At 43.8% G+C, this 27,575-nt stretch overlaps 2 protein-coding genes across 3 annotated transcripts in view; one reads left to right on the forward strand and one right to left on the reverse strand.

Annotated features, from left to right (window-relative positions):
- Positions 1–9,358: 9,358 nt before the first annotated feature.
- LOC142384927 (gamma-crystallin M3-like) lies at positions 9,359–11,240 on the forward strand. Its single transcript, XM_075471234.1, has 2 exons — positions 9,359–9,700; positions 10,943–11,240. Exons 1-2 carry the CDS (start codon positions 9,359–9,361, stop codon positions 11,219–11,221), a joined length of 621 nt encoding a protein of 206 aa, XP_075327349.1. The 3' UTR covers positions 11,222–11,240.
- A 14,634-nt stretch (positions 11,241–25,874) lies between these two features.
- The window catches only part of LOC142384534 (sodium channel protein type 4 subunit alpha B-like), a 73,132-nt gene continuing 71,431 nt past the window's right edge, over positions 25,875–27,575 (reverse strand). For both annotated transcript variants that reach the window (XM_075470837.1, XM_075470838.1), the window contains one exon: positions 25,875–27,339. In XM_075470837.1, the coding sequence (XP_075326952.1) occupies positions 27,163–27,339 (177 nt within the window). In that variant the 3' untranslated portion in view covers positions 25,875–27,162. The remainder of the gene's footprint in view (positions 27,340–27,575) is intronic.

The raw sequence follows: 27,575 nt of genomic DNA on the forward strand, positions 1-27,575 counted from the left end.
TTCCATACTACATACTTCCATAATTCCATACTTCCATACTACATACTTCATACTTCCATACTTCCATACTACATACTTCCATACTTCCATACTACATACTTCCATAATTCCATACTTCCATACTTCCATACTACATACTTCCATACTACATACTGCATACTTCCATACTACATACTTCATACTTCCATACTACATACTTCCATACTACATACTTCCATACTACATACTTCCATACTTCATACTTCCATACTACATACTTCCATACTACATACTTCCATACTACATACTTCCATACTTCCATACTGCATACTTCCATACTTCCATACTACATACTTCCATACTTCCATACTGCATACTTCCATACTTCCATACTGCATACTTCCATACTTCCATACTACATACTTCCATACTTCCATACTGCATACTTCCATACTACATACTTCCATACTTCCATACTACATACTTCCATAATTCCATACTGCATACTTCCATACTTCCATACTACATACTTCCATACTTCCATACTACATACTTCCATACTGCATACTTCCATACTTCCATACTACATACTTCCATACTTCCATACTACATACTTCCATAATTCCATACTTCCATACTTCCATACTACATACTTCCATACTACATACTGCATACTTCCATACTACATACTTCATACTTCCATACTACATACTTCCATACTTCATACTTCCATACTACATACTTCCATACTACATACTTCCATACTACATACTTCCATACTTCCATACTACATACTGCATACTTCCATACTACATACTTCATACTTCCATACTTCCATACTACATACTTCCATACTACATACTTCCATACTTCATACTTCCATACTACATACTTCCATACTACATACTTCCATACTACATACTTCCATACTTCCATACTACATACTGCATACTTCCATACTACATACTTCATACTACATACTTCCATACTACATACTTCCATACTACATACTTCCATACTTCCATACTACATACTGCATACTTCCATACTACATACTTCATACTACATACTTCCATACTACATACTTCCATACTCTCCAGGACTTTTAAGCTCTCCTACAGTGGGTGCTACTTTTAGGCCTAAAATCCTTTATGAATTGCTCTAAGTTGGAAAAAAAGGAGGAGTCCTCAGTTTAAGACGGGCACGCCCATTATTTTTAGGAGTTTCTCCTAAATTCACCAGTTAGGAGCTTCTTTTAGCCCAAAAGATCCTTTGTGAATACGGCCTCTGATCTGATCTGCCTCTTGGAGTTTAAAAATCTCATCATTTGGTTTTCATATTTCTGCCTGCTCAGTCGGAAACGTCTCAGTTCAAGATATTTGAATAAATGTTTTTTTTATCAAAGTCTTTATTATTATTTTTCCAACGATACAAACAATACAAAACTACATAAACAAACACAACATAAACCCTCCCCATACCAGACCAATGTGGAAATACATTTAGCCAGATGATTGAAATAAAGAAAAATAAAAAAACGGTATGCATTTAAAGTCACAAATATTCCACAGGGTCACATATGTCCTGTACACAGTTACATTACTTATGCAGCCAGATATTTAGATAAATGTTTTGAGGGTATTCTATCTGCTGCCTTTATGGAGGTCCGATGTTTCAGCTACACTTTGATAGTTTTAAAGTCTGCTCTTTTGCCGAACCCTAACCCAACACATTGCCTTTTAAGAGCCTTTTTAAGTCATGTTACAGTTTTTCTCAGTCGCTTTTGGACAATTCTCAGATCAGAGTTGCAATTCTCAAAACTACGTGTTCAATTGTCACATCATTGTGTCACTTGTGCACATCAAACAAGCAGTTTCTCATTTCTTTCAGCAAGTTGCCAATGCTTTGGCACATCCATGCACATCCAAGCGAGCCACCGCACAGCTTCATCTACATGGATGAGGCTGGCTTCAACCTCACAAAACGCAGAAGGCGTGGGCGAAATACCATCGGGCACAGAGCGACAGTTGATGTGCCAGGCCAACGGGGCGGGAACATAACAATGGGTGCTGCCATCTCAGAAAATGGTGTGCTAACGCATATTCCCCTTATTGGTCCATATAACACAGAGCGTCTAGTCACCTTTTTAGACGCTCTTTACAGGGATCTCATCCCTGAACATGAGAGGTCAGATTGGAGATGACTTGCCAAAGCATGTGGTAATTTGTGACAATGTCAGCTTCCATCGCTCAAACATCGTCAGGCAATGGTTTGCAGCTCACAATAGGATGCTGATGGAGTTCCTCCCACCCTACTCCCCATTCCTTAACCCCATTGAAGAGTTTTTCTCTGCGTGGCGTTGGAAAGTGTATGATCGCCAGCCACATACACAAATTACCCTTCTGGCTGCCATGGATGCGGCGTGTGAGGACATCACAGCAGATGCCTGCAGAGGCTGGATAAGACACTCAAGAAGATTCTTTCCACGCTGCATCGCAAGAGATAATATTCAATGTGACGTGGATGAGAATATGTGGCCCAACAGACAGGAACGTCAACAGGTCTAGGAAGACTGTCTGCACTGTAATTCCTACAGCACTGTATGTACAGTTTTCCCTTACTAGATTGTAGGTTCACATTTCTACTTTTTCTTTGTGCTATGCAGTGCTGTCTTTTCTTTTTTGTACAAATTACAAACAGTAAAAGGTTAATTGTGAATCTCACACATACACTAAGGTGTAAATTACAATAATTGTCATCAAAACTTAGCCATAGTTTACATCAGAACATCCCTCCAGAGTACACTGTTATATTGACAACATGACTAAGCAGTTTGACTGTCTTATCCGTACACAATGACACAAGGACTAGACATTCTGATGGCACTGACATGTTCATTGACACAGATATTTAGTTTTGAGAGATGAACTAAGGATTTTGAGCAAGAGAGTGGCTTTTGCAGGTCATCCATGGTGTTTTGCTATTTGTCCAAATAGTTTTGAGAAATGGCGTACTGTTTTGCAAATGGCGAGGATGATTCGAGAATTGCACCAAAGCGACTGAGAAAAACTGTAAAGGAATATATCTTTTCAGAGCAGTTCTAAAATAAGTCAGTGTGAAGATCGGAAGAGTTCCGTGTCTGGTAGCTATGAACTTGGTTATTAGACACAAATATGTGACAGAAACTTAGAGGTGAGAGATAAATTACTGATGTGCTGGATCACAGATAAGCAGATCTGATATCTGAGGCGTGGCGAGAAAAGGTGAAATCAGGGAAAGGAAATCACAAACTGAAAGAGGAGCCTGGAAACTAAACACTGAACTGGGAGTGATTGATGAATGAATACAGGTGACGTGAGTGAAACTAACGAAGTGAACGTGGGAAGTGAGGGAAAAACAACTAAAACCAAAACTAAACATGAACGTGACACAATAATAACAACAAAGACAAACCATGAGAGTAACTATAAAAAGCCAAATAAGGACGAGACTAATACAACCAGAATCAAGCCCAATTTAAACCAATAAGCCAGAAAGAAAACAGAATAAAACCAACACAGAAAAACCAGAACAAACACAGAAAAACCAGAACAAACACAGAAAAACCAAACCATACACAGAAAAACCAAAACAAACACAGAAAAACCAGAACAAACACAGAAAAACCAGAACAAACACAGAAAAACCAAAACAAACACAGAAAAACCAAAACAAACACAGAAAAACCAAAACAAACACAGAAAAACCAAAACAAACACAGAAAAACCAAAACAAACACAGAAAAACCAGAACAAACACAGAAAAACCAGAACAAACACAGAAAAACCAAAACAAACACAGAAAAACCAGAACAAACACAGAAAAACCAGAACAAACACAGAAAAACCAGAACAAACACAGAAAAACCAAAACAAACACAGAAAAACCTAAACAAACACAGAAAAACCAGAACAAACACAGAAAAACCAAAACAAACACAGAAAAACCAAAACAAACACAGAAAAACCAGAACAAACACAGAAAAACCAAAACAAACACAGAAAAACCAAAACAAACACAGAAAAACCAAAACAAACACAGAAAAACCAAAACAAACACAGAAAAACCAAAACAAACACAGAAAAACCAGAACAAACACAGAAAAACCAAAACAAACACAGAAAAACCAGAACAAACACAGAAAAACCAAAACAAACACAGAAAAACCAAAACAAACACAGAAATACCAGAACAAACACAGAAAAACCAGAACAAACACAGAAAAACCAAAACAAACACAGAAAAACCAAAACAAACACAGAAAAAACAAAACAAACACAGAAAAACCAGAACAAACACAGAAAAACCAGAACAAACACAGAAAAACCAAAACAAACACAGAAAAACCAGAACAAACACAGAAAAACCAGAACAAACACAGAAAAACCAGAACAAACACAGAAAAACCAGAACAAACACAGAAAAACCAGAACAAACACAGAAAAACCAGAACAAACACAGAAAAACCAGAACAAACACAGAAAAACCAAAACAAACACAGAAAAACCAGAACAAACACAGAAAAACCAAAACAAACACAGAAAAACCAGAACAAACACAGAAAAACCAAAACAAACACAGAAAAACCAGAACAAACACAGAAAAACCAGAACAAACACAGAAAAACCAGAACAAACACAGAAAAACCAGAACAAACACAGAAAAACCAAAACAAACACAGAAAAACCAAAACAAACACAGAAAAACCAAAACAAACACAGAAAAACCAGAACAAACACAGAAAAACCAGAACAAACACAGAAAAACCAAAACAAACACAGAAAAACCAAAACAAACACAGAAAAACCAAAACAAACACAGAAAAACCAGAACAAACACAGAAAAACCAGAACAAACACAGAAAAACCAGAACAAACACAGAAAAACCAGAACAAACACAGAAAAACCAGAACAAACACAGAAAAACCAAAACAAACACAGAAAAACCAGAACAAACACAGAAAAACCAAAACAAACACAGAAAAACCAAAACAAACACAGAAAAACCAGAACAAACACAGAAAAACCAGAACAAACACAGAAAAACCAGAACAAACACAGAAAAACCAAAACAAACACAGAAAAACCAAAACAAACACAGAAAAACCAAAACAAACACAGAAAAACCAGAACAAACACAGAAAAACCAGAACAAACACAGAAAAACCAAAACAAACACAGAAAAACCAAAACAAACACAGAAAAACCAAAACAAACACAGAAAAACCAGAACAAACACAGAAAAACCAGAACAAACACAGAAAAACCAGAACAAACACAGAAAAACCAAAACAAACACAGAAAAACCAAAACAAACACAGAAAAACCAAAACAAACACAGAAAAACCAGAACAAACACAGAAAAACCAGAACAAACACAGAAAAACCAGAACAAACACAGAAAAACCAGAACAAACACAGAAAAACCAGAACAAACACAGAAAAACCAAAACAAACACAGAAAAACCAGAACAAACACAGAAAAACCAGAACAAACACAGAAAAACCAGAACAAACACAGAAAAACCAGAACAAACACAGAAAAACCAGAACAAACACAGAAAAACCAGAACAAACACAGAAAAACCAAAACAAACACAGAAAAACCAAAACAAACACAGAAAAACCAGAACAAACACAGAAAAACCAGAACAAACACAGAAAAACCAAAACAAACACAGAAAAACCAGAACAAACACAGAAAAACCAAAACAAACACAGAAAAACCAGAACAAACACAGAAAAACCAGAACAAACACAGAAAAACCAGAACAAACACAGAAAAACCAGAACAAACACAGAAAAACCAAAACAAACACAGAAAAACCAAAACAAACACAGAAAAACCAGAACAAACACAGAAAAACCAGAACAAACACAGAAAAACCAAAACAAACACAGAAAAACCAAAACAAACACAGAAAAACCAAAACAAACACAAATCTGTCCTCATCATACTTTTTATGTTTTAGGTTTCTTTGTGTTTGTTTTAGTAAAAAGTCGTTTTTTTCAGAACTTATATTCATATTTTTTCATTTGAGTCTTTATATTTTTAATTAGAAAATTAGACAAATAAATATACATTTAACCCATTTAATTCAATTGTAATGTGTTCTAATTATGAGCTTCATTTTAACCTTGATAACCAACATGTAAACAAAGTTAGGATTTTAAAGCAGTTAATCAACATCCCAGCGAGTTTTCATCCTTAAAAAACAGTTTATTTCTCAGTCACAGGGAAAAAGGCTGAATAAATTAAACTTTGTCTTATTTTTACTAATTCTTCCAAACTCTCAGATTCATTCAGTTTGAACTAATTACGTCTAAAACCTCCCAATGATTTTTCATTCAGTGTGTCCAGATGTGAATGTTGTTTTATTTTCATATTCTTTGAGAACCTTTACAGGTTTTATTCTGAACCGAGTATAAATGTCAAACAGAAAAAGTCTTTGTGAGAATTTATTCCAGGAGTGTCAGGACAGAAACTGAAACTCTCTGAAGAACTCTTTAATGTGTCTGACAGAAATCCAGCTGTGGCTCGCTGTTGTCTTCAGATTCAGATTTCTGTTCCAGAAAGAGTCGTCCACAGCCAACAGAGGCCTGAAGGAGAAGCACAGCGGCCGTCTGTGGCTCTTTGTTTCTGAGAGAAAAGCCCAACGCTGAGCAGCTCTTTTGTGACGCGCTGCTGGCTCAGGCTGTTTGGACAAAAGATTTCTCTGCTCAGGTGCTATAAAGAGCAGCCGCTGCCCCACAGGTGACAAACACTCTGAGGACCAGCAGCCACAGCAGCATCCAAAGGCAGCATGACTTCCAGCGGCATGAACATGATGGGCAGGGTGAGTCCAGCACCAGCACCAGCACCACACTGTGGACACTAACTGTCCCAGAACAGGCTGCCCTCACTAGGGATGGGAACTGATGAGATTTTTACGACTCCAATTCCATTTTCGATTCTGCTTAACGATTCGGTTCTTTGTCGGTTCCCTTATCGATTCTCATTTGGAGAAAAAGGACAACAAACCGGTCGATTAGCATCAACTTTGTTTAGTTTAGAAGTAACACGAGTCGTGACCTCACAAACCCAACAACGGTGAGGTCCACATTGGTCTATCCTGGCCTGGGTAATTTAACTCTTCCTGCTCTGGTGAAAGGAGAAGCTGGAGGTAGAGGTGAACTGGGGGTAGTACCACCAGCCTCTGGCTCTGAGCCAGTCAGGCTCTGTCTCTCATGATTTCATCTAAATGTAATGCCTGAGAAGGCATTCATTTAACCTTAACCGCTACTAACAGCAGCTTTTACAATCAGGCAAATGGTGCTAACATGATAGGCAGTGTTAGTTAGTTAGTTACCTGCAGTGTTAGCCGAGGACATGCTAACGTTGCTAACGTTGCTGGGTTCAGATTCACCAACGTTAATCATTCATTCATAGTTATTGCATGTTGGTAGTATTTCCTTCCTTTGGTGAAATATTCACTTTGCAAGTTGCCCTGTTGTCGTCTTTTTTAGGGATGTGGAACCAAACTTTCGAGCGTTTGTACCGCTTGGGCGCCATGTTTACTGCTGGCTGCTGGCTGCGCTGGACTCGCCACGCAACGCTGCGTGGTGACGTCATTCGCGCCCACTGGAATCGATAAGGGAATCGTTTGCAAAATCGCCAAACGATTCCAAGGAATTGAAACACTGGGAACCGGTTCTCGATTCCCATCCCTAGTCCACATAGGGTTGCAAAATTCCTGGAATTTTCAAAGACGGAAACTTTCCATGGGAATTTAAGGGAATTAATGGGAATAAACTGGGAATTTTCAAAATTGAAGGTTGGCTCTTCTAGGGAACTTAAATATAGTTGAGGAAAGTATATTTAGCTATCCAGCTTCACCAGTTTCCTACAGCAAAAAGCTGTCCGGGGGTCTGGTGCAGCTGGATAGCAGTGTGGGCGGGATAAACGGTTGTCTGTTAAGTTGGCACGCAATAGGATGGCGCAACAACCAATCAGAGCGATGAAGAAGGATTACGTTGTCAGCGGACGGAAAGTACATGGTGGAGTGTAGTCTAACGTCAGAGAGGAAAGAATATTATTTTTCTGTGTTTTCAGTACCGGCACTCCAATCTGTTAATGTAGAAACTGTACGCCAATAATGTGGAAGAATGGAACTAAACCACAGTTGCCGTTTTTTGCAAAAAAGAATATGAGGATTTCTGGCGTCCTTGTAAATTCAGCTCATATCTTCGAAAGACAGAAAGAAAAACAAACAATTGCCGAGAGATTAACGCAGGTTGGAGTCCCACCGACGGAGCTATCTGGTAAATTAAACTTTTACCGTACCCGGTGGGCAAAACTCTGAAAACGTCTTTTTTTTCCAAGAAAAACTTAAGTGCAGCTATCTGTTCGTCTGGCAAAGAAAAATGTATATTTAAATCTTCTAGAGTCGCTGCCAAAGCCAACTCGAAAGACTGTTCGCAGCCATTGTTTACCTCTCTCTGGAACTACACACTGAAACGTCGCACCTCTGTCGTCACCAGGTAGCCCCGCCTCCGACCCCGCTCCTCACCATTTGATTGGCTCGATTAAGTTTCGATTTTCAGCCTCGCAAAACGACCACAACTGACTAGACTAGCCCGGGAGCAAATTCAATTTGCGGTCGCTAGCGGCGTCTAGATTTCTAGGCTAGGAATTAACGGGAATTAACGGGAATTTATGGAAATAAACTGGGAATTTTCTAAATTGAAGGTTGGCTCTTCTATGGAACTTAAATATAGTTGAGGAAAGTGTATTTTAGCATAATCTTGACTAAAACAAACAGATGCCGTTCCTCCATCACATTTGAATGAGTGGGGTTAGGGGACGGGTAATATTGAACCCAACACTCCTGTTTTAGTTCATCCATGAAACGAGTAATTAGAACGTGTTCTGCTCTACTTACAAATAAATCTGTTGCAATATCTGTTGAAAACATTTTGTATGGATGTTTTCTTATGACTTCTGTTTATATTTATGCTTGGATATAATATATTCCCAGTTAGTTCTCCTAAGTTCCCCATTAGTTCCCACTTTCCAGAAATTTACCAGAAATTTTCCGCCCCTTTGCAACCCTAGCCCTCACAGAGTGAAGCTCACGGGTCTCTCTCCAAGACTTTAAATGATTTAATTTAATTAATGTGTTTAATGATAATTAGTGTGTTTAATTAATGATAATTAGTGTTCGCTGCTTTACTGACACAGAGAAAGTGACACCAGCACAGAGGATATTCCATCTGAAACTAACACACACACCCTAATACCAGCAGGTGTTGGGGAAAAACTAGAAAGTTACACCTGGTAGTGGATTACCTGACGGTCGTCATGGTTACTTCACCACCAGGAGTCACCAAACAATCCGAAAACAGACTTTTTTATTATTATTTTTTTAATCTGGACGCCCGGTTTGGTGTCTCCCCTCAGATCGTCTTCTACGAGGACAGGAACTTCCAGGGCCGCTCCTACGAGTGCAGCAGCGACTGCGCCGACATGTCGTCCTACCTGAGCAGGTGTCACTCCTGCAGGGTGGAGAGGGGCTGCGTCATGGTCTACGACCGCACCAACTTCATGGGCAACCAGTACTTCATGAGGAGGGGCGAGTACTCCGACTACATGAGCATGATGGGGATGAACGACGGCATCAGGTCCTGCCGCATGATCCCCATGGTAACCACTCAGCCAGTCACAGCACAGAACACCTGATCTCCATGGTAACCACTCAGCCAGTCAGAGCACAGAACACCTGATCTCCATGGTAACCACTCAGCCAGTCAGAGCACAGAACAACTGATCTCCATGGTAACCACTCAGCCAGTCACAGCACAGAACACCTGATCTCCATGGTAACCACTCAGCCAGTCAGAGCACAGAACAACTGATCTCCATGGTAACCACTCAGCCAGTCACAGCACAGAACAACTGATCTCCATGGTAACCACTCAGCCAGTCAGAGGACAGAACACCTGATCTCCATGGTGACCACTCAGCCAGTCACAGCACAGAACACCTGATCTCCATGGTGACCACTCAGCCAGTCACAGCACAGAACACCTGATCTCCATGGTAACCACTCAGCCAGTCAGAGCACAGAACACCTGATCTCCATGGTAACCACTCAGCCAGTCAGAGCACAGAACACCTGATCTCCATGGTAACCACTCAGCCAGTCAGAGCACAGAACAACTGATCTCCATGGTAACCACTCAGCCAGTCAGAGGACAGAACACCTGATCTCCATGGTGACCACTCAGCCAGTCAGAGCACAGAACACCTGATCTCCATGGTAACCACTCAGCCAGTCACAGCACAGAACACCTGATCTCCATGGTAACCACTCAGCCAGTCAGAGCACAGAACACCTGATCTCCATGGTAACCACTCAGCCAGTCAGAGCACAGAACAACTGATCTCCATGGTAACCACTCAGCCAGTCAGAGGACAGAACACCTGATCTCCATGGTGACCACTCAGCCAGTCAGAGCACAGAACACCTGATCTCCATGGTAACCACTCAGCCAGTCACAGCACAGAACACCTGATCTCCATGGTAACCACTCAGCCAGTCACAGCACAGAACACCTGATCTCCATGGTAACCATGGGTTTCTTCATGTTGAACACAGTGCAGAGAGGAGCCGATTGATGATCATTAATTATCGGTGTGTTCTGATTATTGATTATCGGTGTGTTCTGATTATTGATTATCGGTGTGTTCTGATTATTGATTATCGGTGTGTTCTGATTATTGATTATCGGTGTGTTCTGATTATTGATTATCGGTCTGTTCTGATTATTGATTATCGGTGTGTTCTGATTATTGATTATCGGTCTGTTCTGATTATTGATTATCGGTGTGTTCTGATTATTGATTATCGGTCTGTTCTGATTATTGATTATCGGTGTGTTCTAGTACCGCGGCTCCTACAGGATGAGGATCTACGAGAGGGAGAACTTCGGAGGCCAAATGTACGAGATGATGGACGACTGCGACAACATCATGGACCGTTACCGCATGTCCAACTGCATGTCGAGCCACGTGATGGACGGCCACTGGCTGATGTACGAGCAGCCCCACTACAGAGGCAGGATGATGTACATGAGGCCCGGAGAGTACCGCAGCTTCATGAACATGGGCATGGGCCACATGAGGTTCATGAGCATGAGGCGCATCATGGACTCGTACTACTGAGCAGCAGCAGCCGCCCAGCTGAGACACAATAAAGCCCCGTCTGCTTAAGACACGTTTCTGTCTTTCCTCCACCTCTGCACCATGACCTGCTTTATCAAAGAGCATATAAAAACACTGTTTTGGCTGGTCAATGCTTTTAGTTTAAAGGGACACTATGTAATAAATTAAGTCATTTATTAGATCAAATCAACATATTCATTCATAAATTAGTCCTCATTGGTGTAAAATTATCTCCCTCATCCTCCTGAGTGAAGAATAACTCGTCTGTATCTACATAGAGCGGGTAAGCTCTATGGAGGCTGCCATGTCCTTCCGCTCTATGAAAAAGTGTCGAGAGGGACATAAAGCACTTCGAATCGCGTTTCCCCAACGCCGAATGCTTATTACTGGCGCTAATGGTAAATAGATTTTATCTGGTAAATTATCCCACTAATAATGCATTGATTGTTACCAAACTTCTGCCGTAGTACACATAGGCTCTTAACTCACAAAACGAGGCATTAGAAAGTTTGTAAGTTTAAAGCGAGTTTATTTAAAAGAACACTTTCCAGATAGCAATTACACACCGCTACTAACGCTACCGCTGCTAACGTTACCGCTACTAACGCTAACGCTACTAACGCTAACGCTGCTAACGCTACCGCTACTAACGCTACCGCTGCTAACGCTACCGCTACTAACGCTACTAACGCTAACGCTGCTAACGCTACCGCTGCTTGAACGTCACTTCTGGTAACTCCCGGAATATGACTAATTGCATTGTTTACACACCAAAGGCTATGTCAACTTCTGTTATCTGACATGTTATCTGCCATCTGTATTTATAGTGTTGTTGTGTGTGTGTTATGTAATCCTTTGTACTGTGTGTCTTGATGTCTTTTTGTTTGTATGGACCTTGAGTCTGAAGCTATAGCTTCTTGAATCTTGACGCATACCGCCTGCCGTAGTTCAAGAAGTTGCAACGCACGTTTGAAAACGCGAGGCGCTAGAGAGCAAATTCATTCGACTTTGCAAAATAAAGTTGCACCGCTAGATGGGGGAAGAAATGACATAATGTCCCTTTAAGTCTTTCACAGGAGGATAGGGTTAGGGTATGATAGACTCCCACTAAAACATCAAGAGTTTAACTTAAATCAGTTTGCTGTCTGCTCAGTGAAATAAAAAAAGTTTTGAGCAAATGTTTCTCTCAAGTGTTCCCTTTGTCCCCAAAGATAAAGGATTGGTTTGCAGCTCCAGGTAAAGACAGAAAAAAGGTCAAATTGGAATATGAGCATATATAAGCCCTGCTTATATACCCTGCCCTGCATATATACCCTGCCCAGCTTATATACCCTGCCCTGCATATATACCCTGCCCTGCATATATACCCTGCCCAGCTTATATACCCTGCCCTGCATATATACCCTGCCCAGCTTATATACCCTGCTTATATACCCTGCCCAGCTTATATACCTTGCCCTGCATATATACCCTGCCCTGCATATATACCCTGCTTATATACCCTACCCTGCATATATACCCTGCTTATATACCCTGCCCTGCATATATACCCTGCCCAGCTTATATACCCTGCCCTGCATATATACCCTGCCCAGCTTATATACCCTGCCCAGCTTATATACCCTGCCCTGCATATATACCCTGCCCAGCTTATATACCCTGCTTATATACCCTGCCCAGCTTATATACCTTGCCCTGCATATATACCCTGCCCTGCATATATACCCTGCCCTGCTTATATACCCTGCTTATATACCCTGCCCAGCTTATATACCTTGCCCTGCATATATACCCTGCCCTGCATATATACCCTGCCCTGCTTATATACCCTACCCTGCATATATACCCTGCTTATATACCCTGCCCTACATATATACCCTGCTTATATACCCTGCCCTGCTTATATACCCTGCCCTACATATATACCCAGCTTATATACCCTGCCCTGCATAAATACCCTGCCCTGCTTATATACCCTGCTTATATACCCTGCCCTGCTTATATACCCTGCCCTGCATATATACCCTGCCCAGCTTATATACCCTGCCCAGCTTATATACCCTGTCCTGCTTATATACCCTGCCCAGCTTATATACCCTGCCCTGCTTATATACCCTGCCCTGCATATATACCCTACCCTGCATATATACCCTGCCCCGCTTATATACCCTGCATATATACCCTACCCTGCATATATACCCTGCCCCGCTTATATACCCTGCCCTGCATATATACCCTACCCTGCATATATACCCTGCCCTGCTTATATACCCTGCCCTGCATATATACCCTGCCCTGCTTATATACCCTGCCCTGCATATATACCCTGCCCCGCTTATATACCCTGCATATATACCCTACCCTGCATATATACCCTGCCCCACTTATATACCCTGCCCTGCATATATACCCTACCCTGCATATATACCCTGCCCTGCATATATACCCTGCCCAGCTTATATACCCTGCCCTGCATATATACCCTGCCCAGCTTATATACCCTGCCCTGCATATATACCCTGCCCAGCTTATATACCCTGCCCTGCATATATACCCTAACCTGCATATATACCCTGCCCTGCTTATATACCCTGCCCTGCTTATATACCTTGCCCTGCATATATACCCTGCCCTGCTTATATACCCTGCCCTGCATATATACCTTGCCCTGCATATATACCCTGCCCTGCTTATATACCCTGCTTATATACCCTGCCCTACATATATACCCTGCTTATATACCCTGCTTATATACCCTGCCCTGCTTATATACCCTGCTTATATACCCTGCCCTACATATATACCCAGCTTATATACCCTGCCCTGCATAAATACCCTGCCCTGCTTATATACCCTGCCCTGCATATATACCCTGCCCTGCATATATACCCTGCCCAGCTTATATACCCTGCCCTGCTTATATACCCTGCCCAGCTTATATACCCTGCTTATATACCCTGCCCTGCTTATATACCCTGCCCTGCTTATATACCCTGCCCTGCATATATACCCTACCCTGCATATATACCCTGCCCCGCTTATATACCCTACATATATACCCTACCCTGCATATATACCCTGCCCCGCTTATATACCCTGCCCTGCATATATACCCTACCCTGCATATATACCCTGCCCTGCTTATATACCCTGCCCTGCATATATACCCTGCCCAGCTTATATACCCTGCCCTGCTTATATACCCTGCCCTGCTTATATACCCTGCCCTGCATATATACCCTGCCCTGCTTATATACCCTGCCCTGCTTATATACCCTGCCCTGCATATATACCCTACCCTGCATATATACCCTGCCCTGCATATATACCCTGCCCTGCTTATATACCCTGCCCTGCATATATACCCTAACCTGCATATATACCCTGCCCAGCTTATATACCCTGCCCTGCATATATACCCTAACCTGCATATATACCCTGCCCTGCTTATATACCTTGCCCTGCATATATACCCTGCCCTGCTTATATACCCTGCTTATATACCCTGCCCTACATATATACCCTGCTTATATACCCTGCCCTGCTTATATACCCTGCCCTGCTTATATACCCTGCTTATATACCCTGCTTATATACCCTGCCCTACATATATACCCAGCTTATATACCCTGCCCTGCATAAATACCCTGCCCTGCTTATATACCCTGCTTATATACCCTGCCCTGCATATATACCCTGCCCTGCATATATACCCTGCCCTGCTTATATACCCTGCCCAGCTTATATACCCTGCTTATATACCCTGCCCTGCTTTTATACCCTGCTTATATACCCTGCCCTGCATAAATACCCTGCCCTGCTTATATACCCTGCCCTGCTTATATACCCTGCCCTGCTTATATACCCTGCTTATATACCCTGCTTATATACCCTGCCCTACATATATACCCAGCTTATATACCCTGCCCTGCATAAATACCCTGCCCTGCTTATATACCCTGCTTATATACCCTGCCCTGCATATATACCCTGCCCTGCATATATACCCTGCCCTGCTTATATACCCTGCCCAGCTTATATACCCTGCTTATATACCCTGCCCTGCTTTTATACCCTGCTTATATACCCTGCCCTGCATAAATACCCTGCCCTGCTTATATACCCTGCCCTGCTTATATACCCTGCCCTGCTTATATACCCTGCCCTGCTTATATACCCTGCCCAGCTTATATACCCTGCCCTGCTTATATACCCTGCCCAGCTTATATACCCTGCCCTGCTTATATACCCTGCCCAGCTTATATACCCTGCCCAGCTTATATACCCTGCCCTGCTTATATACCCTGCCCTGCTTATATACCCTGCCCTGCTTATATACCATACCCTGCCCAGCTTATATACCCTGCCCTGCTTATATACCCTGCCCAGCTTATATACCCTGCCCTGCTTATATACCCTGCCCAGCTTATATACCCTGCCCTGCTTATATACCCTGCCCTGCTTATATACCCTGCCCAGCTTATATACCCTGCCCTGCTTATATACTCTGCCCTGCATACATACCCTGCCCTGCTTATATAGTCTGCCCAGCTTATATACCCTGCCCAGCTTATATACCCTGCTTATATACCCTGCCCTGCATATATACCCTGCTTATATACCCTGCCCTGCATATATACCCTGCCCTGCTTATATACCCTGCCCTACATATATACCTTGCCCTGCATATATACCCTGCCCTGCTTATATACCCTGCTTATATACCCTGCCCTACATATATACCCTGCTTATATACCCTGCCTTGCTTATATACCCTGCTTATATACCCTGCCCTGCTTATATACCCTGCCCTACATATATACCCTGCTTATATACCCTGCCCTGCTTATATACCCTGCTTATATACCCTGCCCTGCTTATATACCCTGCTTATATACCCTGCCCTACATATATACCCAGCTTATATACCCTGCCCTGCATAAATACCCTGCCCTGCATATATACCCTGCCCTGCATATATACCCTGCCCAGCTTATATACCCTGCCCTGCTTATATACCCTGCCCAGCTTATATACCCTGCTTATATACCCTGCCCTGCTTATATACCCTGCCCTGCTTATATACCCTGCCCTGCATATATACCCTACCCTGCATATATACCCTGCCCCGCTTATATACCCTGCATATATACCCTACCCTGCATATATACCCTGCCCCGCTTATATACCCTGCCCTGCATATATACCCTACCCTGCATATATACCCTGCCCTGCTTATATACCCTGCCCTGCATATATACCCTGCCCAGCTTATATACCCTGCCCAGCTTATATACCCTGCCCTGCATATATACCCTGCCCAGCTTATATACCCTGCCCTGCATATATACCCTAACCTGCATATATACCCTGCCCAGCTTATATACCTTGCCCTGCATATATACCCTGCCCTGCTTATATACCCTGCTTATATACCCTGCCCTACATATATACCCTGCTTATATACCCTGCCCTGCTTATATACCCTGCCCTGCTTATATACCCTGCTTATATACCCTGCTTATATACCCTGCCCTACATATATACCCAGCTTATATACCCTGCCCTGCATAAATACCCTGCCCTGCTTATATACCCTGCTTATATACCCTGCCCTGCATATATACCCTGCCCTGCATATATACCCTGCCCTGCTTATATACCCTGCCCAGCTTATATACCCTGCCCAGCTTATATACCCTGCTTATATACCCTGCCCTGCTTTTATACCCTGCTTATATACCCTGCCCTGCATAAATACCCTGCCCTGCTTATATACCCTGCCCTGCTTATATACCCTGCCCTGCTTATATACCCTGCCCAGCTTATATACCCTGCCCTGCTTATATACCCTGCCCAGCTTATATACCCTGCCCTGCTTATATACCCTGCCCAGCTTATATACCCTGCCCTGCTTACATACCCTTCCCAGCTTATATACCCTGCCCTGCTTATATACCCTGCCCTGCTTATATACCCTGCTTATATACCCTGCCCTACATATATACCCTGCTTATATACCCTGCCCTGCTTATATACCCTGCTTATATACCCTGCCCTACATATATACCCTGCTTATATACCCTGCCTTGCTTATATACCCTGCTTATATACCCTGCCCTGCTTATATACCCTGCTTATATACCCTGCCCTACATATATACCCTGCTTATATACCCTGCCCTGCTTATATACCCTGCTTATATACCCTGCCCTACATATATACCCAGCTTATATACCCTGCCCTGCATAAATACCCTGCCCTGCTTATATACCCTGCCCTGCATATATACCCTGCCCTGCATATATACCCTGCCCAGCTTATATACCCTGCCCTGCTTATATACCCTTCCCAGCTTATATACCCTGCTTATATACCCTGCCCTGCTTATATACCCTGCCCTGCTTATATACCCTGCCCTGCATATATACCCTACCCTGCATATATACCCTGCCCCGCTTATATACCCTGCATATATACCCTACCCTGCATATATACCCTGCCCCGCTTATATACCCTGCCCTGCATATATACCCTACCCTGCATATATACCCTGCCCTGCTTATATACCCTGCCCTGCATATATACCCTGCCCAGCTTATATACCCTGCCCTGCATATATACCCTGCCCAGCTTATATACCCTGCCCTGCATATATACCCTACCCTGCATATATACCCTTCCCTGCTTATATACCCTGCCCTGCATATATACCCTGCCCAGCTTATATACCCTGCCCTGCATATATACCCTGCCCAGCTTATATACCCTGCCCTGCATATATACCCTGCCCAGCTTATATACCCTGCCCTGCATATATACCCTAACCTGCATATATACCCTGCCCAGCTTATATACCTTGCCCTGCATATATACCCTGCCCTGCTTATATACCCTGCTTATATACCCTGCCCTACATATATACCCTGCTTATATACCCTGCCCTGCTTATATACCCTGCTTATATACCCTGCTTATATACCCTGCCCTACATATATACCCAGCTTATATACCCTGCCCTGCATAAATACCCTGCCCTGCTTATATACCCTGCTTATATACCCTGCCCTGCATATATACCCTGCCCTGCATATATACCCTGCCCTGCTTATATACCCTGCCCAGCTTATATACCCTGCCCAGCTTATATACCCTGCTTATATACCCTGCCCTGCTTTTATACCCTGCTTATATACCCTGCCCTGCATAAATACCCTGCCCTGCTTATATACCCTGCCCTGCTTATATACCCTGCCCTGCTTATATACCCTGCCCAGCTTATATACCCTGCCCTGCTTATATACCCTGCCCAGCTTATATACCCTGCCCTGCTTATATACCCTGCCCAGCTTATATACCCTGCCCTGCTTATATACCCTGCCCAGCTTATATACCCTGCCCTGCTTATATACCCTGCCCTGCTTATATACCCTGCTTATATACCCTGCCCTGCTTATATACCCTGCTTATATACCCTGCCCTGCTTATATACCCTGCTTATATACCCTGCCCTGCTTATATACCCTGCTTATATACCCTGCCCTACATATATACCCTGCCCTGCATAAATACCCTGCCCCGCTTATATACCCTGCCCTGCATATATACCCTACCCTGCATATATACCCTGCCCTGCTTATATACCCTGCCCTGCATATATACCCTGCCCAGCTTATATACCCTGCCCTGCATATATACCCTGCCCAGCTTATATACCCTGCCCTGCATATATACCCTACCCTGCATATATACCCTGCCCTGCTTATATACCCTGCCCTGCATATATACCCTGCCCAGCTTATATACCCTGCCCTGCATATATACCCTGCCCAGCTTATATACCCTGCCCTGCATATATACCCTGCCCAGCTTATATACCCTGCCCTGCATATATACCCTAACCTGCATATATACCCTGCCCAGCTTATATACCTTGCCCTGCATATATACCCTGCCCTGCTTATATACCCTGCTTATATACCCTGCCCTACATATATACCCTGCTTATATACCCTGCCCTGCTTATATACCCTGCTTATATACCCTGCTTATATACCCTGCCCTACATATATACCCAGCTTATATACCCTGCCCTGCATAAATACCCTGCCCTGCTTATATACCCTGCTTATATACCCTGCCCTGCATATATACCCTGCCCTGCATATATACCCTGCCCTGCTTATATACCCTGCCCAGCTTATATACCCTGCCCAGCTTATATACCCTGCTTATATACCCTGCCCTGCTTTTATACCCTGCTTATATACCCTGCCCTGCATAAATACCCTGCCCTGCTTATATACCCTGCCCTGCTTATATACCCTGCCCTGCTTATATACCCTGCCCAGCTTATATACCCTGCCCTGGTTATATACCCTGCCCAGCTTATATACCCTGCCCTGCTTATATACCCTGCCCAGCTTATATACCCTGCCCTGCTTATATACCCTGCCCAGCTTATATACCCTGCCCTGCTTATATACCCTGCCCTGCTTATATACCCTGCTTATATACCCTGCCCTGCTTATATACCCTGCTTATATACCCTGCCCTGCTTATATACCCTGCTTATATACCCTGCCCTGCTTATATACCCTGCTTATATACCCTGCCCTACATATATACCCAGCTTATATACCCTGCCCTGCATAAATACCCTGCCCTGCTTATATACCCTGCCCTGCATATATACCCTGCCCTGCATATATACCCTGCCCAGCTTATATACCCTGCCCTGCTTATATACCCTGCCCAGCTTATATACCCTGCTTATATACCCTGCCCTGCTTATATACCCTGCCCTGCATATATACCCTACCCTGCATATATACCCTGCCCCGCTTATATACCCTGCATATATACCCTACCCTGCATATATACCCTGCCCCGCTTATATACCCTGCCCTGCATATACACCCTACCCTGCATATATACCCTGCCCTGCTTATATACCCTGCCCTGCATATATACCCTGCCCAGCTTATATACCCTGCCCTGCATATATACCCTGCCCAGCTTATATACCCTGCCCTGCATATATACCCTGCCCAGCTTATATACCCTGCCCTGCATATATACCCTAACCTGCATATATACCCTGCCCAGCTTATATACCTTGCCCTGCATATATACCCTGCCCTGCTTATATACCCTGCTTATATACCCTGCCCTACATATATACCCTGCTTATATACCCTGCCCTGCTTATATACCCTGCTTATATACCCTGCTTATATACCCTGCCCTACATATATACCCAGCTTATATACCCTGCCCTGCATAAATACCCTGCCCTGCTTATATACCCTGCTTATATACCCTGCCCTGCATATATACCCTGCCCAGCTTATATACCCTGCCCTGCTTATATACCCTGCCCAGCTTATATACCCTGCCCAGCTTATATACCCTGCTTATATACCCTGCCCTGCTTTTATACCCTGCTTATATACCCTGCCCTGCATAAATACCCTGCCCTGCTTATATACCCTACCCTGCATATATACCCTGCCCTGCTTATATACCCTGCCCTGCATATATACCCTGCCCAGCTTATATACCCTGCCCTGCATATATACCCTGCCCAGCTTATATACCCTGCCCTGCATATATACCCTGCCCAGCTTATATACCCTGCCCTGCATATATACCCTAACCTGCATATATACCCTGCCCTGCTTATATACCCTGCTTATATACCCTGCCCTACATATATACCCTGCTTATATACCCTGCCCTGCTTATATACCCTGCTTATATACCTGCCCTGCTTATATACCCTGCTTATATACCCTGCCCTACATATATACCCTGCTTATATACCCTACCCTGCTTATATACCCTGCCCTACATATATACCCTGCTTATATACCCTGCCCTGCTTATATACCCTGCTTATATACCCTGCCCTGCTTATATACCCTGCTTATATACCCTGCCCTACATATATACCCTGCTTATATACCCTGCCCTGCTTATATACCCTGCTTATATACCCTGCCCTGCTTATATACCCTGCTTATATACCCTGCCCTACATATATACCCAGCTTATATACCCTGCCCTGCATATATACCCTGCTTATATACCCTGCCCTACATATATACCCAGCTTATATACCCTGCCCTGCTTATATACCCTGCCCTGCTTATATACCCTGCCCTGCATATATACCCTGCCCTGCATATATACCCTGCCCAGCTTATATACCCTGCCCTGCTTATATACCCTGCCCAGCTTATATACCCTGCTTATATACCCTGCCCTGCTTATATACCCTGCCCTGCTTATATACCCTGCCCTGCATATATACCCTACGCTGCATATATACCCTGCCCCGCTTATATACCCTGCATATATACCCTACCCTGCATATATACCCTGCCCCGCTTATATACCCTGCCCTGCATATATACCCTACCCTGCATATATACCCTGCCCTGCTTATATACCCTGCCCTGCATATATACCCTGCCCAGCTTATATACCCTGCCCTGCATATATACCCTGCCCAGCTTATATACCCTGCCCTGCATATATACCCTGCCCAGCTTATATACCTTGCCCTGCATATATACCCTGCCCTGCTTATATACCCTGCTTATATACCCTGCCCTACATATATACCCTGCTTATATACCCTGCCCTGCTTATATACCCTGCCCTGCTTATATACCCTGCTTATATACCCTGCCCTACATATATACCCAGCTTATATACCCTGCCCTGCATAAATACCCTGCCCTGCTTATATACCCTGCCCTGCATATATACCCTGCCCTGCATATATACCCTGCCCAGCTTATATACCCTGCCCTGCTTATATACCCTGCCCAGCTTATATACCCTGCTTATATACCCTGCCCTGCATATATACCCTACCCTGCATATATACCCTGCCCCGCTTATATACCCTGCCCTGCATATATACCCTACCCTGCATATATACCCTGCCCTGCTTATATACCCTGCCCTGCATATATACCCTGCCCAGCTTATATACCCTGCCCTGCATATATACCCTGCCCAGCTTATATACCCTGCCCTGCATATATACCCTGCCCAGCTTATATACCCTGCCCTGCATATATACCCTGCCCAGCTTATATACCCTGCCCTGCATATATACCCTAACCTGCATATATACCCTGCCCAGCTTATATACCTTGCCCTGCATATATACCCTGCCCTGCTTATATACCCTGCTTATATACCCTGCCCTACATATATACCCTGCTTATATACCCTGCCCTGCTTATATACCCTGCCCTGCTTATATACCCTGCTTATATACCCTGCTTATATACCCTGCCCTACATATATACCCAGCTTATATACCCTGCCCTGCATAAATACCCTGCCCTGCTTATATACCCTGCTTATATACCCTGCCCTGCATATATACCCTGCCCTGCATATATACCCTGCCCAGCTTATATACCCTGCCCTGCTTATATACCCTGCCCAGCTTATATACCCTGCCCAGCTTATATACCCTGCTTATATACCCTGCCCTGCTTTTATACCCTGCTTATATACCCTGCCCTGCATAAATACCCTGCCCTGCTTATATACCCTGCCCTGCTTATATACCCTGCCCTGCTTATATACCCTGCCCAGCTTATATACCCTGCCCTGCTTATATACCCTGCCCAGCTTATATACCCTGCCCTGCTTATATACCCTGCCCTGCTTATATACCCTGCCCAGCTTATATACCCTGCCCTGCTTATATACTCTGCCCAGCTTATATACCCTGCCCTGCTTATATACCCTGCCCAGCTTATATACCCTGCCCTGCTTATATACCCTGCCCAGCTTATATACCCTGCCCTGCTTATATACCCTGCCCAGCTTATATACCCTGCCCTGCTTATATACCCTGCCCAGCTTATATACCCTGCCCAGCTTATATACCCTGCCCTGCTTATATACTCTGCCCTGCATACATACCCTGCCCTGCTTATATAGTCTGCCCTGCTTATATACCCTGCCCAGCTTATATACCCTGCCCTGCTTATATACCCTGCCCAGCTTATATACCCTGCCCTGCATAAATACCCTGCCCTGCTTATATACCCTGCCCAGCTTATATACCCTGCCCTGCTTATATACCCTGCCCAGCTTATATACCCTGCCCTGCTTATATACCCTGCCCAGCTTATATACCCTGCCCAGCTTATATACCCTGCCCAGCTTATATACCCTGCCCTGCTTATATACTCTGCCCTGCATACATACCCTGCCCTGCTTATATAGTCTGCCCTGCTTATATACCCTGCCCAGCTTATATACCCTGCCCTGCTTATATACCCTGCTTATATACCCTGCCCTGCTTATATACCCTGCCCAGCTTATATACCCTGCCCTGCTTATATACCCTGCCCAGCTTATATACCCTGCCCTGCTTATATACCCTGCCCAGCTTATATACCCTGCCCAGCTTATATACCCTGCCCAGCTTATATACCCTGCCCTGCATAAATACCCTGCCCTGCTTATATACCCTGCCCAGCTTATATACCCTGCCCTGCTTATATACCCTGCCCAGCTTATATACCCTGCCCTGCTTATATACCCTGCCCAGCTTATATACCCTGCCCAGCTTATATACCCTGCCCTGCTTATATAGTCTGCTCGCCACTGCCGTCTTTCCATGCCTGGACTCCAACTTTCAATCATTCTAACCCTCTTTATTTATAAATCACTTTCACTCATTTTCTGACTTGCTGCTATCAGTTGTGTGTTTTGCCTTTAAGTGATATTTTAGACTGGAACTACTACGCTGAGAAGACAATTCAACTTGGCAGTGTTTACAGATGACTTTGGTTCTGTTGACTCCGCCGTCTGGAAGAACTTTTAAATGAAAATGGCCGAGTAAAAGTTCCGTACCCTTCTCCATGTTTGGTGGATCCGCCGATTACTTTCTTTTCCTGTTCCACAGCAGACAGCAGCAGACTTTTACAAAATAAAAGCCTGTGAGCAGCAGACTTTTACAATAATAAATAAATAATAAAACAGGGGCGGTCCGTGGCGTAGTGGGCTGAGCAGCCGGCCCGTGTACAGAGGCTATAGTCCTCGCTGCAGCCGGTTCGAGTCCCGCATCGGACGGCCCTGTGCTGCGTGTTGTTCCCCCTCTCTCTGCTTCCTGTCTCTCTGAACTTTCCATTAAAGTCACAAAAGTTATCTATTTTTTTTAAAACACAGAATAAATAATTTAAATAATTAAAAACACAGAATAAATAAATACTTTAAATAATTAAAAACACATTGGAACACAGCCTCAGTGTGTTATGTTCCAGCCTTATTTAGTCCTTCCTAGTTATGGGTTTTCCTGTTTTTTTGGATTACTTCCTGCTTACTGCCTCCCCCCTTTGGGATTTGTCTGGATTGACTGATCATCATAGACCAAACCTGGAGCCTGGTTCAGGTTTTTGCTTTCTGTGGAGTACCAGACTTAACACCTTAACAAGAGTAGGAACCATGAACGATGGAAAAGCTGTGCTGCCCATCTTCCAGCTCAGTTCAAATAAAAAGCAAGCCATGTATTTTCTGTTTTCTGTTCATATTTTCTGTTTATTTGTAGATGAACTGTTTATAAAAGAGTACAAAACCACAAAAGTTTTTTTTTTAAAAGTATACAAAATTAACTGGTTTGTTGTAAAACTGATGATATAAATCAGACAACAGAGAAAGGATGCTCTCACAGTGTGTTAAATACTAGTTTTTGTTCAAATAACCAGATGGTTGCTGTTGATGCTGCATCCTTATTTAGAATGAATAAATGTCCACAAACTGGTCCCAGTTCAGGTAAAACATGTGGTTAGTGGTTATATTGAGACGGCGTTAGCTTATTCTGATTACATGTGGGATGTTTCTTCCTACTGGACCCATCTATCTACTGGATGAAACATCAGATAACTACAAAAAAGTCTTAAAACAGACCACATTCATAATACTTTCAGGGAAAAGGTGGCTGTGACTCTTTATTCATTAGATTGAGAGTTAAATCTCTGGAAAAGATCAACATGCTGCCATTAATATGTTCATCTTTGTGTGACTATAGAGAAGAAAGCAGAGCTTATATATAAAGCAGAGCTTTGTCGAGCACTTACTACTGAAACATGCGTAAAATCAGATATGTACCTGTGGATCATTCAATATTTGGGTCTTAGAGTCGGGGACCACACATGGTCGGGTGTTAGAGGTAAATCATGTTGGTCTGCACTTATGGGATGAGATGATGTGGTTCACACGAACATGAAAGAAAGAACAATTCATCCAGTTTGATCCCCATTATGTTTTTCAGTTTAGTGATGGATCAGCTGCACGGGTTGGGTATGGGTTGGGTATGGGTATGGGTTAGGTTTAGGTATGGGTATGGGATGGGTATGGGTTGGGTATGGGTATGGGTTGGGTATGGTATGGGATGGGTATGGGTTGGGTATGGTATGGGTTGGGGTTAGGTATGGGATGGGTATGGGTTGGGTATGGGTATGGGTTGGGTATGGGTATGGGTTGGGTATGTGTTAGGGTTGGGTTGGGGTTAGGGTTGGGTATGGGTTGGGTATGGTATGGGTTGGGGTTAGGTATGGGATGGGTATGGGTTGGGTTAGGGTATGGGATGGGTATGGGTTGGGTTAGGGTATGGGTTGGGTATGGGTATGGGTTGGGTATGGGTTGGGTATGGGTATGGGTTGGGTATGTGTTAGGGTTGGGTTGGGGTTAGGGTTGGGTATGGGTTGGGTATGGGTTAGGGTTAGGTATGGGTTGGGTTGGGGTTAGGGTTGGGTATGGGTTGGGTATGGGTTGGGTATGGGTTAGGGTTAGGTATGGGTTAGGGTTGGGTATTCAATTCAATTCATTTTTATTTATATAGCGCCAAATACAACAAATGTCATCTCAAGGCACTTAGTAAGTCCAATTCAAGCCAATTGGAATTCAATTAATTAATAATTAAGGTTATGGGTATGGGTTAAGGTTAGGTTAGGGTTAGGTATGGGTTAGGTAGGGGTATGGGTTAAGGTTAGGTAGGGGTTAGGGTTGGGTATGGGTTAAGGTTAGGGTTATGGTTGGGTATGGGTTAAGGTTAGGGTTAGGTATGGGTTAGGTATGGGTATGGGTTAAGGTTAGGTTAGGGTTGGGTATGGGTTAGGTATGGGTTAGGGTTGGGTATGGGTTAAGGTTAGGTTAGGGTTAGGTATGGGTTAGGTATGGGTATGGGTTAAGGTTAGGTAGGGGTTAGGGTTGGGTTGGGGTTGTCGGTGTGGACATTGAGTGCGCTGGCCTGCCAAAAGAGCGTCCAAGGTCCAAAAAATCGGGGAAGGAACGATGATGAAGGTAGGTTGTGTAAGAAGGTCTGTGGCTGAGTGGAGGGCAACCGCCTGCCATGTGGGGGAACCGGGTTCGATTCCCGCTGTGACACCCAGAAGGAAAAACTGTACGATTGGTGTCATTTAAACCTGTTGGGACTGTGGTGCCTAGCCTATGAATCCAGATTCTTTCTGCCCTACGGTCCAGGTGGTGTTTGCCTCTACGCCGGAGATGGTGATGGAATCGGATATTTCTGAGGTGCTGTTGAAGGCGGGTGATTAGTTTGTTTTGGGTCTCTCCAATGTAATGTTTATTGCAGGTTGTACAGGTGATGATATAGACAATATTTGTGTGATTGAGAGAGAATGAACCGTGGGGGGATTAGGGTTAGGTATGGGTTAGGGTTACCTCACACACCTGATACACGGCTCATACAGCCCTGAGGCGTTAAATCTTAAAATGTTAAACACAACAGTGTTTCAGAGAGAGTTTTGCAGGCAGAACCCTCCCTGCCCAGGATGATCCGTCTTTACAGAAGAAGATGGATTGGCTGGGAGGAGATGTTCCACAGTGAAGTGATCAGAGAGGTAAAGCCCTCCATGTTTCCATCACAGGAGCTGAGAGGCTCACGGTGAAGCTCCACCTGGGCCCGGTGATCCTGGAACACACGAGGCTTCGGACCGGTTCGGCATGCGGCCGACTCCTCCCACCTGCCAGTTCTTCCTAAACGCTCTCTGGATCACAGCTGCTGCCACCTCTTCCTGTTTCCTCCGCAGGGTGCTGCTGATCGGTTCCCTGGACACCTGCAGTGAACAGGAGACACCTGTGGACCACTTTGTATCTGCTATCCGCCTCCTGAATCTATCATTGTTACAGTAACTCTATCTAACTATCGGTTACCTGTTAGTTAGAGTCAGCTTGATCACCAAACAGGATGGCAGCGGCTGGACTGATATTTCTGTGAAGTTACCTTCAGTAACTTTGACTTTATTCACACATTAACACCTTTCAGATCCCCCGCATTTATTGTAGAATAATT

The sequence above is a fragment of the Odontesthes bonariensis genome, chromosome 7, assembly GCF_027942865.1.
Source record: "Odontesthes bonariensis isolate fOdoBon6 chromosome 7, fOdoBon6.hap1, whole genome shotgun sequence".
NCBI lineage: Eukaryota > Metazoa > Chordata > Actinopteri > Atheriniformes > Atherinopsidae > Odontesthes > Odontesthes bonariensis.

Excerpts from the sequence above, each read along its gene's own strand:
- LOC142384927 (XM_075471234.1), top strand. The coding sequence starts at position 9,359 with ATGGTTACTTCACCACCAGGAGTCACCAAACAATCCGAAAACAGACTT. Across the intron at positions 9,701-10,942 it reads CCTGCCGCATGATCCCCATG|TACCGCGGCTCCTACAGGAT; the intron begins GTAACCACTCAG and ends GGTGTGTTCTAG.